At 40.1% G+C, this 13,188-nt stretch overlaps 1 protein-coding gene across 1 annotated transcript; it reads right to left on the minus strand.

Moving 5' to 3' along the window:
- Positions 1 to 3,323: 3,323 nt before the first annotated feature.
- On the minus strand, positions 3,324 to 3,905 carry LOC141589953 (uncharacterized). The gene has a single exon (XM_074410572.1). It carries the CDS (start codon positions 3,903 to 3,905, stop codon positions 3,324 to 3,326), a length of 582 nt encoding a protein of 193 aa, XP_074266673.1.
- Between the last annotated feature and the right edge of the window lie 9,283 nt (positions 3,906 to 13,188).

Below are 13,188 nucleotides of genomic sequence, written 5' to 3' on the forward strand. Positions count from 1 at the left end.
CCGACAAAACAGTATTGTATAATTACATTCAATATACATTTAATTAAATATAAATCGCTTATATTTCATTTTACGAATTAACTGGTTAATTCGCCTTAGCCCATGATATTTAATCCGTATTAAATATAATATCTCAACATCACATATTTTGACTAATTACTAGTCAATTAACTCGGACTAACTGGTTAGTCAATATTGGCATCTACATGACAGTATTTTCATACCGTCACATCTCTCGAACGTATCCTATAGGTGTGACTTTTAGGGACCAGTTGATCACCGCCATCTGTATGACAATAACGTCAAACTTATCTAGCAAGCCAACCGTTATTGATAAACGTGGATCAACTGATAATAATACCAAAGTATGCCCTTTGATCCTTTTAGAGGTTTATAAGTCCTTGCACTAACTGTTAAGGACACCAACCCCAACACGAATGGGTGCAGTGGGGGTCTTGACTTTGGTTCTGAGGTGGTATATGAAATATGGAGAGACAAGCAAAAGTTTTTCAGCAACAACTCCTTATTTGTTTAACCAGAAATGGCAATTTACTTTATGCTTTATGTCCCTTTCAGCAGCTTGACTTTCAGTTGGATTTTCTCTTGATTGCAGGGTGAATTAGGCCTGGCTCATTAGGACTTTTCTGATCTTAGTTAGTCAATGTTTGGTGGCCAGGGTGGCGGTGGTGGTTGAGCTTGTCTTGATACCTGAGACTTCTCAAAGCAGGCAGGGCAGGGGTTGTTGACAGGGTAGTATGATTGGAATTACTACCTGCTGCCTGATCAGTGTTGCCCTGATCCCTGGCTCCTGCTGCAGCCTCTCCTGGTTGAACAGGGCTTGTCCTCAAGCCTGTAGCCTCCTCATCATTTGAATCATAGTAAGGACTGAGATCTCCCACATTGAAAGTACCATGTACCCCATAATCACCTGGTAAATCCACCTTGTAGGCATTTGATCCAATCTTTTCAACAATTTCAAATGGGCCATCAGCTCTTGGCATTAACTTGTTCTTTCACCTGGCTGGGAACCTTTCTTTCCTTAGATGAATCCAGACCAGATCACCTGGCATGAATTCCTTCTTCCTTTGAGGGACCTTGGACTGCTTCCTGTACCTTTCATTGGCTCTTTCAATTTGTTTCTTGACTGATTCATGAAGTTTTAGTATTTTTTCAGCTCTGGCCTTAGCATCAAGGTTCATCTCCTCTCTTGGAACACTGGATAAATCTAAGGGCATGAGTGGATTAACCCCATAGACTATCTCAAATGGACTATGACCAGTTGCAGCTGATGGTGCCCTGTTGAATGCAAATTCAGCTTGTGATAGTTTCAAATCCCAATCCCTCAAGGACTTGCTGACTATGCATCTCAGGATCCTGCCCAATGTTTTGTTGGTGACTTCGGTTTGTCCATCATCCGAGGGTGGTGAGATGTCTTGAACAACGACCTTGTTTTCAGAAGCCTCCATAGGGTTTTCCAAAAATGACTCATGAACTTGGTGTCCCTGTCAGACACTATGGTTTTTGGCACTCCATGTAACTTCACAATTTCCTGTAAATAGAGCTCAAGCAATCGGCAAAGCATCCTCGGTCTTCTTGCATGCCACAAAATGAGCCATCTTGTTGAACCTATCAACAACTACCATCACAGAATCCTTGCCCCCTCGAGTCTGGTTAAGGCAACAACAAAATCCATGCTTACATATTCCCATGGCTTATCAGGCACTGGTAGAGGAGTGTAAGGACCCACTGGAACGAGCTTTTGGCCTGCCGACACACTGAACACCTCCCGAGAATAATCTGTACATCTCCCATCATCCTGGGCCAATAGAACCGATCTGAAGGATGTCCAAGGTCTTTTGGACTCCAAAGTGACCTCCTAAGCCTCCTGAGTGAACTTCCCTTATTAGTAGATCCCTGTAAGATCCTCTAGGCACACACAGCTTGTTGCCTTGGAATAAGAACCCTTCCTGCAAGAGATACCTGCTCCCTGGAACCCTTTGTCCTTCAGTCTGAGTTATCCATTCTTCAGAAAAATCAGGGTCTTCCTTGTACATCTCTTTCATAAATTCAAACCCAAGGACCTTGTTTCCCATGACTGATAGTAAGGTGTGTCTCCTTGACAAGGCATCTGCTACCACATTTTGTTTTCCCTCCTTGTACTTGCTGGAAAAAGTGAATGATTGCAAGAACTCTACCCACTTAGCATGCCTGTGGCTTAATTTGTGTTACCATTGATATATTTCAGTGCCTCATGGTCTGAATGTAACACAAATGGTTTGGGCTTCAGATAATGATTCCAGTGCATCAGGGCTCTGATGATAGCATAAAACTCTTTGTCATAGGTAGGGGTATTTCAGTTTAGCTCCATTTAGCTTCTCACTGAAATAGGCTACTGGTTTCTGAGCCTGAATTAAAACTACTCTAATGCCAACTCCACTGGCATCACATTCTACTTCAAACAGCTGATCAAAATCTGGCAGCTTCAGGATAGAGGTTTCACACATCAACTTCTTAATTCTTTCAAATGACTGTTGAGCATTGTCAGTCCATTGAAACTCTCCCTTCTTCATGCACTCAGTGATTGGTGCTACAACTGAGCTGAAGTTTTTAATGAATCTTCTATAAAAGGAAGCCAATCCATGGAATCCCATAACTTCTGTGATTGTTTTAGGGACTGGCCAGGACTGGATTGCTGAGATTTTCTCCTGGTCTACTGATATACCCCTTCCAGAGACAATGTATGCTAGAAAGGTCACCTCTTCAACTATGAAGGTGCACGTTTCCAACTTGCCAAACAGTTTCTGCTCCCTGAGAATGTTAAAAATCACTTCAAGATGCCTGAGATGTTCTCCTCTGCTGCTGCTGTACACCAGTATGTCATCAAAGTACACTACAGCAAATTGGTCTAAGCATGGCCTCAACACTTCAGTCATCAACCTCATGAAAGTGCTGGGTGCATTTGGGAGGCCAAATGGCATCACAAGCCACTCATATAACCCATGCTTTGTTTTGAAGGAAGTCTTCCATTCATCTCCCTCCCTGATTCTCACCTGATGGTATCCTTGCCTGAGATCAATCTTGGAAAAAATTCTGGCACCACTCAGCTCATCAAGCATGTCATCCAATCTTGGAATTGGGAATCTATACTTGACAGTAATATTGTTGATGGCTCTACTGTCTGTACACATTCTCCATGTTCCATCTTTCTTAGGAACAAGCAATGCAGGGACTGCACAAGGACTTAGAGACTCCCTGACAAAGCCCTTGCTCATAAGCTCCTCAATTTGGTGTTGTAACTCCTTGGTGGCTGCTGGATCACTCCTTTAAGCAGGGCTATTAGGCAGTACAACACCTGGTACAAGATCAATATGGTGCTCAATTCCCCTCAAGGGTGGCAGTCCAATAGGTAGTTCTTTTGGAAAGACATCCCTGAACTTATGGATCAAAGGTTCAATTTCTACAGGCAACTCTGAACCTTCTGTTTCAATCACTTCCTTGGATAGTAGGATGAACACAGGTTGTTCTTGTTTCATTTCCTGAATCATGGCAGCCTCAGATAAGAGCAGTACACCACTGATCTCTTCTGCCATGTTTGGGCTCCCATAGTTTCTTTGATTTGGTGGTAAGGGGGTCAGGGTGACCTTCTTACCTTCATGCTTGAAGCTGTAAACATTCTCCTTTCCCTGATGAGTTGTATTCCTGTCAAATTCCCATGGCCTCCCTAACAGCAGGTGGCAAGCATCCATGGGCACAACATCACACAGTACCTCATCCTTGTATACCTTTCCAATAGAGAATAGGACCAGGCATTGTTTGTCAACCTTAACCTCTGCTCCCTTTTTTAACCATCTGAGTTTGTAAGGATTTGGGTGATCCTGGGTCACCGGATTTAGCTTGTTGACCATGGTGATGGAGGCCACATTAGTACAGCTCCCTCCATCTATGATCAAGTTACAAACCCTTCCCGAATCGTGCATCTACTCCGAAGATCGGGGATCTCGGTCGCCTTCTAAGGGTGCTTGTTGTGAATGCATAACTCTCCATAAGACCAAGCTGTGCCCTGTGTCAGGGTGAGCTACAACCTGATCTTGGCCTAATTACTCCTCAGCTTCCATTTCCTCCAACACTAGGCTCTCATCCTCCTCACACTCAACCAATCCTTCCCTTTCCCACTCTTCTACTTCCATTGCTGTCAGTGCCCTCTTAGAAGGACAATCCTTCCTGAAGTGACCATATCCCTGACATTGAAAGCACTTGATCTTTCCCTCAGTCACTGGTGGGTTGGTTTTCTGGTTCATGGGGCCTTTCCCTTTGTCTAGTGTAGGTGGTGCAGCTGGTTTGGGTGTACTACCAATCCTGACACCAGTAAAAGGCCTGAATGAAGGTCTAGTGGTAGTTTTAGGCACTGCAGGCTTAGCCTTTCCCATTTTTTCAACTCTTAAAGACAGGTTAACCACATCATCATAAGACCACAGGGGTTGCATCCTAACCTTTGTAGCAATATTCTTATCAAGACCCTCCAGAAACCTAGCAACTTTAAAGGCCTTAACATCAGTGTAACCTTTATACTCAAAAATTTTCTCAACATCCCTAATCCATTCTAACAAATCATCAGGATTTAGGCTACCAAAAAATTCAGGGATTTCTACCTTTAAATGCTTGTCTGTGTGCTCAGGAACCTCCTCTTGTGTTCTGATGCTCTCCTCGGAATCTGACTCATACCCAGGTGGTGGTTGTCCTCTCCCTGCTCCCATAAAGAAGCCTCTGCCTCTACCTCTTCCTCTTGGAGGTGGCTGTCTCCTGGGATCATGGTTTGGAAACCTCTCCATCACTACATGAACAACATTGAGTAGTGTGTCCACATTTCCTGCAAGGGTTTCTATTCTGGTCTCAATACCAGCAAGTCTCTCTTCACTCATGGTTGTTTTTTTGTGTTTTTGTTGTAGGTAGGGATAATGAACTCACAGTTTCTCTCAACCCAAGACTAACACAAAGGTGGAATTGTGTTAAACCTTGCTCTGATTACCAATTTGCAGTGTCAAACCCCAAGCCTGACACAAAAGACTCAATCTTTGCCTAGACAAGAGTTTCCTGGATTGTTCAGGAATGCAACAGACTTAAGAATATAATTAAAAATACCCAATGGTCTACTAAAATCATGAAATTTGGTGACGAGCTAGTTAATTGATTAAACTAACTCTGAGTAAAATTCCAGGAATTTTGAGACACTCTAAGTATTTTTAGTTGAATAAATAAGACAGGCTGACAGGAAGAGTCAGACTGCTTGACACTGGATTGTTATTTGATGACTGAGAGGGAACCAAAGGATATAATTATCAACTTAAATCCCACAGAATACTCACAGGGAAGCAAGCTAACAATTTGGACAACTTAACATGGAAATTATCACAGCCTAGCACAGATAATTACCAACTCAAGTTAACAGCAAGATCACACAACCCACAGTCTGAGCACAGGATTGAATGAACCTTACCAACAGACTTTGTTCAACATCTACAGTCTAAGCACAAGATGTTAACAGGCCTGACTCTTAACTACAGACTATGCACAAGTTATAGAGATTTAAAATTGAGAGAAAACTCAGCATTAATATTCATCAAAAGCTGCCTCAATGCAGTTGGAGGAGAGGTCCTTATATAGGCCTTCCTCTTGGAGATCTGGTACAAAGTTTAACCTAGTAATCTCATTCAAGGGCCAGGATTCGTTCTTAGGACATGATTAAAGTACTGGAAATATTTTACAATGATGACAAAATGATTTAAAAGAAACTGCAAGAAAACAACAGAAATCCTGCACTGATAGTGACATGCTGCTTTCTAGGCTGCAGTGTTGCTTTGGCTGGGAGTGTAAGGACGAATGGGTGCAGTGGGGGTCTTGACTTTGCCTCTGAAGTGGTATATGAAATATGGAGAGACAAGCAAAAGTTTTTCAGCAACAGCTCCTTCTTTGTTTAGCCAGAAATGGCAATTTACTTTATGCTTTATGTCCCTTTCAGCAGCTTGACTTTCAGTTGGATTTTCTCTTGATTGCAGGGTGAATTAGGCCTGGCTCCTTAGGACTTTTCTGATCTTAGTTAGTCAATGTTTCAGCTGGCCAGGGTGGCAGCTGGTGGTTGAGCTTGTGCTGATACCTGAGACTTCTCAAGGCAGGCAGGGCAGGGGTTGTTGACAGGGTAGTATGATAGGAATTACTGCCTACTGCCTGATCAGTGTTGCCCTGATCCCTGGCTCCTGCTGCAGATAAGCATCTTCAAGCCGGGTGGTCCTCTCGGAGAGACTGGGAGTGGTCTTCTCGACTCCCTGTAACATGGCAAGCATGGAGGCGGTGCTGAATACGAACATGCAGTTTGAGGCGTCATTTTTCAAAACATTAATTTTGCCCTCAACGGGCAAGATAAGGTGCGAGCAATCCAGAGTTGGATCATATTCTGAAACGGCATGGATTTTCAAAGGGTTTGTTTCGTTGTTTGGTTTTGTAGGTGGAGGAAGGGGCAGTTCGCCCTTCTCGATCATATCGTGAATGAGGTGTTTGAGCTTAAAGGAGGTTTCAGTGTCATGGTCTTTGCCTTGGTAATATTGGCAATTGGCGTTCGGGTTCCAGAAATGAGGTTTCTTCGCCTCAGGCGGATCTGAAGTGCGCCTGATCAGTTACAATTTCCCTTGTTCTATGAGCCTCTTCAGGGTGCTGACATATATCGACCCTAAATTGGTGAACGTCCTTTGAGAACGTTCGGCTTTCTTTACAGTTAGTTCTAGGAGGTTGACCTCCTTGATCTTGGTTGTTTAACTGTAGCGACGGGGCCCGATTGATGTAGGCTCTTGATAGCCTCTACCCATGGTTTTGGCCAAGACGCCATGGCGCAGGTCATCCTTAATACGGGTTCGAAGGATTTTAAGATTTTGGATGGTCTTGATGTTCTGGTATCTCAGAAGATTTGCATATACCGGATGGAGGTTTATGACGAATTTCTCCACCGAGCTTTGTAATGGCCATTATAACGACGCGAAAAGGGTTTTTCCAAAGTTTGGAAATGACATGGAACGACTTATGATCACATATCACATAAGCACTCACTATTCATTATATATAATGCGGACACCTGTTTTGGCTTAAAAGGTTCGTTACACACCAAGCGATCAATCCCTGATTTTTGAGAGGGATGCCATTCCAAACAAAATTTGTAAGGTTGGTGCCCTAGCCTCATTCACGTAGGAAGTGAATGCTCTTTGATGAAACCGAACTATGTGACTTCAATAGTATGCTTGACGCAATCAGGATTAGAAACGCGGGGATGAGAAAACTCACACCGACGAGACGAGCCTATTGGTCGATAAAGGATAGGTTGTGGACCCAAACAAGGAACCCGACTTGTGAGCGTAATATCAAATGATGCACTTCAACCAAGACTTCGTTCGAGTTTCACCATCTAGGAATCACAAATACGTAAGTGTCCTAGGTTTCCCCAGCCGAGTCGCCAATCTGAGGACATGAGCCACCTGCACGCCGACCTGCGGACATGCAGCGGTCTGAAAGCCAAGTTCGGTAACGTAGAAATGCTTTTGACTGTATCGCTTTTGATTGGTCAGTTTCGTCTCGATGAAATCCTCAAAAACGATGCATAGATGTCCGGAGTCGCCACCAAATAATTACGGGATGCCTGGAAACCGTTTGAAATCAAATTTATACCTCGATCAAATGAAGCACAAAGAAGTGTTTGACATAGGTACTAAAGATAAGGAATCGTCCCTCTTTTAGCATCTTATCGCTAGAATGAATCTCATGCGCCCTAGATAAAGCCATCCACTATCCAAAGGTTCTAAATATGAGGTGAGCGTACGTATTAGGAAGCCCTTTAATAGGACCCCCAATCCCGCCCGCGGTAGCGGCCTCTACAGATCGATCTTCGTTGATTAAGTGCAAAAGTTGATAAGACGGGTTAAATGCATGAATGTGCATCCATAAGTTTAAACCTAACCTATGAAATTTGTCGGTTGTTTATCCAAGTATCAAGTATTGATGTCGTGTTGGATTTAAGAGTTTATTTGCATGCAAAGACGGTAATTAAACATCCATTTACCAAGTTAGGCTTACGGTGCTTAACACGATCCATTTCTATAAAAAGGGTGTGTTTAAAACATGAAGTGTAAAATATAATCTCGTCAATCTGATCCGTCATGTATTCGGGTTAACCGAAATCGAGATAGTCCTTGACAAGTGATAAAAATGGGGCAGAAACAGAGCCATGCAGCGATTGAGGCGCGAGCCTATAGGCGGTGTGAGGGGCTGCCCCTGCATTTGTAAAAGATAAATAACATAATGGCATTGGGGCGCGGGTGAGACAGTAGCCCAAGTTAACCTTCTAATTCTGCAAAAAGGTTGTTAAAACCGCTTTTCTGGAAAAGGTCGTTAAGACAACGACTGTATATACAAAATACGACTCTGAGTATCCATCATTATGTTGATGATATTCATTGTCGGGTTTGGATTTGCAAGCTTGACATGAATAATTTTGTAAATAAACATGTAAAATGTATTTGTTCAACTTTTTTATCACCGAACTCAAATTAAATCGACATGGCACATATGTTAGCAAAGGGTAACATGCAATATGGTTAAGACAAAGTGAAAAATAAAATGAAATAAAATGGAAAGGGCTTGATATGAACTAATTATATAAGTTCATTGCTTTGTAATTAGTCAAAATTTATCATCGTACTGGGGATTAAACCGACATGGTATGTCGAACCAAGGATGATTATGAATATGACTAAAGTGCCGGCAAGTGTGCTTGAAAGAGGAAAATTGTTAAAATGAGGAAAAGGGTGTTAAAATACCCTTTAAAATATAATTAACCAAATAATATCACTGAAACACATAAATAACCATCATGGCATAAAGAACCAAGGGTGATTATAATTTATGGTTAAAAATGTTTATCATAAAAATGATTTGAAATAGTAAAAACCGTTTTAAGAAAGGAAAAAAAAGAAATAAAACATTGAGGAAAGATGAACTCAAACACGCTGAGTTCTGACCTGAGAAGCCATACAGGCGCGAGCCCGTAGGCGAGGCATCAGGCTTCTATCTCAGGCCAAAACTGGGTTTCGGCTCGCTCTTTCCAATGTTTGAATCGTATTATGCATGTTTTATGATATTAAAGTCATGGAACGGTAAAAGAACATGAAAGAAGATGATTAATTACACCCTCATACTTACATGTTCGGTTGCTTGACGAGAAATCGGCAAAGTGTAAAACTTTTGAGTGTAGTTGGTCGAAGTGGTAAGCCATGAGATTTTAATGCAAGATGACGGTACCAAACAATGTGTAAGGCTCGTTTTTTCAATCATTAAGTTGAAAACATGTGTCGGTTTTTTATTTTAGAAGTCGAGGCCCAGAATTTTAAGGGAGAAAGAAAGGGCGGACCCTCGCACGGTTGTAAATGAGGGTTCTTTAGGGGTATTTATAGAGGAATGTGTGGTGTTGTGCATGTTGGACGACGTGGGTATGCTGGCCACACAAAGAGGCGCGAGATAATGGGACGTCCTATCCTTTTCGGAAGTTTGGAATTTGTATTTTGTTTTATCCTAGGTTTTGTTAGGATATGATTTGTGCTTTCTCACTAATTATACCGTGTATACTTAGTATGTGGGTGTTATGTGGGGTTAGTTTGTTGTGTTTGACTTGTGTTTGACTCGTTGTTGGAGATGGAATTTGAATTTCGGGTAGGTTTTTGTCCGGTGTCAGTTTTGACTCTAGTTATTGTCATTGCAACCTCGTCGTCGTGCATAAAACACTACATGTATTTTTTAAATGTTTTAAAATGTTTTCATTTTCGAAACCATTTTCTGAGCTTTCCGACATGTAGTTATACAAATCGTCGATCAAACGTAGCGATTTCCGAAACATGTTGTAGTCCAATAATCATCGGTTGTTTGTTAGGGACTCTACAAATACCGGGTATCTACAGTTATAAATTTGAAAACTTCAGAAGTAATATTGGAGTTGCTTTAGCTACAATCTTAATGGTCGTTCAAGCTAATAATAATTTACAAGGGCAAATCTTAAGAAGCTCAAGATAAAGCTCAAGATGTAGAGCTTATAATAAAAGTGAAGAGATGAACCGCATACTGAAGATCCCGAGGAAGATTAGATACTATTGATCGTCTTTCCTTAGCTTTATTTTAAGAATTGATTTTTGTAAATAAGGAAATAGTCGTTTCAGCTATAACCTTGCCTACGAGACTCAATGTTATAAGTGATTTTGCTATAACATTGAGCTGCAATGTAAAACACCATTTTTGGCTTTTAAAAATCAAATTTTCGTGTTTCAATTTTAAATCTTAAAAGAGAAAATATTTATAATGAAATGAGATCCTTGATCCTCATTAGATCAATTGAGTTTATGATCTCCCAATTGGTTAGCAAAAACAACTTATGAGTTGTTGCAAAATGCTATCTAGGGTTTTCTGAACTATTTGTCTAAACCATAATCTATCATAAGCAACCTAATATTCTAACATAAGGTTTCGTTGATTGTGGATCTTGGGCATATGAGCCGTTGCCTCCCACACGATAAACCCTTGTACAAGTTTAGCATTATATTAAATCTTGTATAATATTTAAGTAGAGATTTGTTAATCTCTTTTGTATTATTAAGAGATATTCTTTCTAATCTTATAGAATATTATTGTTGCAAAACTAGAAGATAAAGATTGCTTTCTTGTTCAACATTTCACACAAAATGTGACGGCACTCTAGGGTTTTGTATGAGACCTTGATCTCCTTATCTACTATAAATACTACTCCTTCCTATTCAATATAAACTTCCCTATTTCCATTTCCGTCTATTCACAATAACTTCCCTATTTCCTTTTTTGATAAGTGTTTTTGTGGTCCAAATGTAATTGTATGGTGGGGTAGTGTATTTGTATGGTCCAAATTTATTTATATGGTGGGTTAGTGTGTTTTCTTAATTTTTGTGTCAAAATGAAAGAGGAAGTTTATTGTGAATAAAAGGAATTATGTTTTATCATTCATTTCGATTAACTTTTCGAGTAATAAAAATTCCGTTGAAACAAATTGAGTCAATACTTTATATCTTAATCGAGTAAGCATTTTTGTTTTGCATTTAGAAAATCGTTTTGAAAAGTTGTGTTCTATATTGCAATCACTTCTTAAGATATGTTATAGGATAATAGTGCTTAGATTCGTTTTTTATACGTTCAATTGTGTGAACATCGAAAGAACAATCAAACACTTTCTTATTAACGTATGAGTAAGTCGAGTATTTTACAATACTCATTTGAGTTAAAACTAGAGTTAGTTGTACGAGTGTGTTAGTTATTTTGTAATCCGTACAAAGGTACTAAATAATTAATTGAGAATAGCGAGCGTAGGTTTCAACTTGTGAAACTGAACCACTTTAAAAAACCGTCGTGTCTCGTGCATTCCTGTTTTGTTTACTTTTAGTTATTTAAAATTTGCACTATTGATTGATTAGTTAGTTTTAATTGATAAACTTTGAACAATCAATTAATCTACCACGCTCATACATTAAATCGAAAAAGTTGGGTACAACTTTCAAAACTCACTTCGCCCCTCCCCCCCCCCCGCCCCTTCTCTTGAGTATTTTTGATCAATAGACTATTCAATTAGTATCAGAGCCTCGTTCTCTTGATTGCCTAACAACAAAGAAGCTGATCCGTTGTTTATTATTTTTTATTTTTCCGCTGCATATCACGTGTTAAGTGGATTCCAAATATCTCAAATGTCCCGTCTGAAGGACATGATTGGGAATGTTGGAAAATCATTCAGAAGGGACGAAATAAAATTTTGGTCGCCACTTCTGAAGGCATTACCTATGAAAAAAACGTGGACGAATATGTTGAGGTTGATTACAAGAAAGCAGAGAAAAATTCGATAGCCATATGAGCCTGTTGCAAAATGGCATGGTTTCGACTGAATTCGAACGATTTTCATCTTGTAATTCAGCCAAGGAAATATATGGGATAATCATGGCCTACGAAGGTACTTCATTAGTCAAGAAATACATAATCGACTTGTTGATTCAACCTTATGAGCTCTTTAAAATGGAGCAAAATGAATCAATCGATAGCATGTCCGCACGTTTCTCTATTATTATAAATGAACTATGAAACCTTGGTAGGAAGTTCGATTCTTAGGACATCGTCAGGAAAATTATTAGAAGCCTCACTAAAAAAATGGCAGCCTAAGGTCACTGCGATTGAAGAAGCAAGAGATCTTACCTTGCTCACTTATCACGAGCTAATTGGATCGCTTATGGAACATGAGCTTATCCTTAACAAGGGTGATGATGAGCCAGTGAAAGTGAAGAGCATGGCCTTGCAAACTTTAGTCAGTGACAAAGAACCTGACATCAAAGATGAGACAGTGTTGTTTGCTAGACGAATTAAGAAAGCCCTTTTCAAAGGCAAGCAATCAAAGTTTAATGACAACAAGTCATTCAATAAGAAGACCAATGAGCCTAAATCATCATTTGTAATTAGAGGATGCTTCAAGTGTGGAGAATCCGGTCATATGATCATGGATTGTACCACATGGTTGAAAATTAAAGAAAAATCCAAAACAGAGAAATCCAAGAACGAGTTCAAGAAAGTTATGTTGGCATCCTGCTGGAGAGAACTTGACAATGATGATAATGAGGAGAAGAGGTCGCTAATCTATGCATGAGCAACATTAGCCTTGACCTAATTTCAGACAGTGACGTTGATAGCTCAAGATTAGACTTATACTTATTAGGCGAATCAGATTTGGATGATGAAGACGAAGAGGTAAACTTCATTCGTCTTAAAAAGCATGTTAAGAAACTGTCCAAAAGTGCTTTAATAGATTATTTTGAACAAACTCTTGATAAATATCACGAACAAATTCTTGATATTGCTGAAGAGAATCATTTTTTGAACGCCAAAACAAAGAAGCTGAATTCAAAAGTTATGGTTAATACGGCTACAACTTCAGAATCTGCAAAGGCTGGGAAAATAGCTCTTGAGTCTAAAGTTGTAGCTAATGAAGATATAAATGCATAGCTAAAACTCAACATTAAACATCTCCAAGCCAAGGTTCTAGCCAATGAAGCTATAACCTTAGAAATGAGGAAGGTTAATGAACTTCTGAAATTTGAGGCA

The sequence above is a fragment of the Silene latifolia genome, chromosome 7, assembly GCF_048544455.1.
Source record: "Silene latifolia isolate original U9 population chromosome 7, ASM4854445v1, whole genome shotgun sequence".
NCBI classification, from domain to species: domain Eukaryota; kingdom Viridiplantae; phylum Streptophyta; class Magnoliopsida; order Caryophyllales; family Caryophyllaceae; genus Silene; species Silene latifolia.

Bases quoted from the DNA above. Each gene is read 5' to 3' on its own strand.
- LOC141589953 (XM_074410572.1), bottom strand. From the start codon at position 3,905: ATGGTCAACAAGCTAAATCCGGTGACCCAGGATCACCCAAATCCTTAC.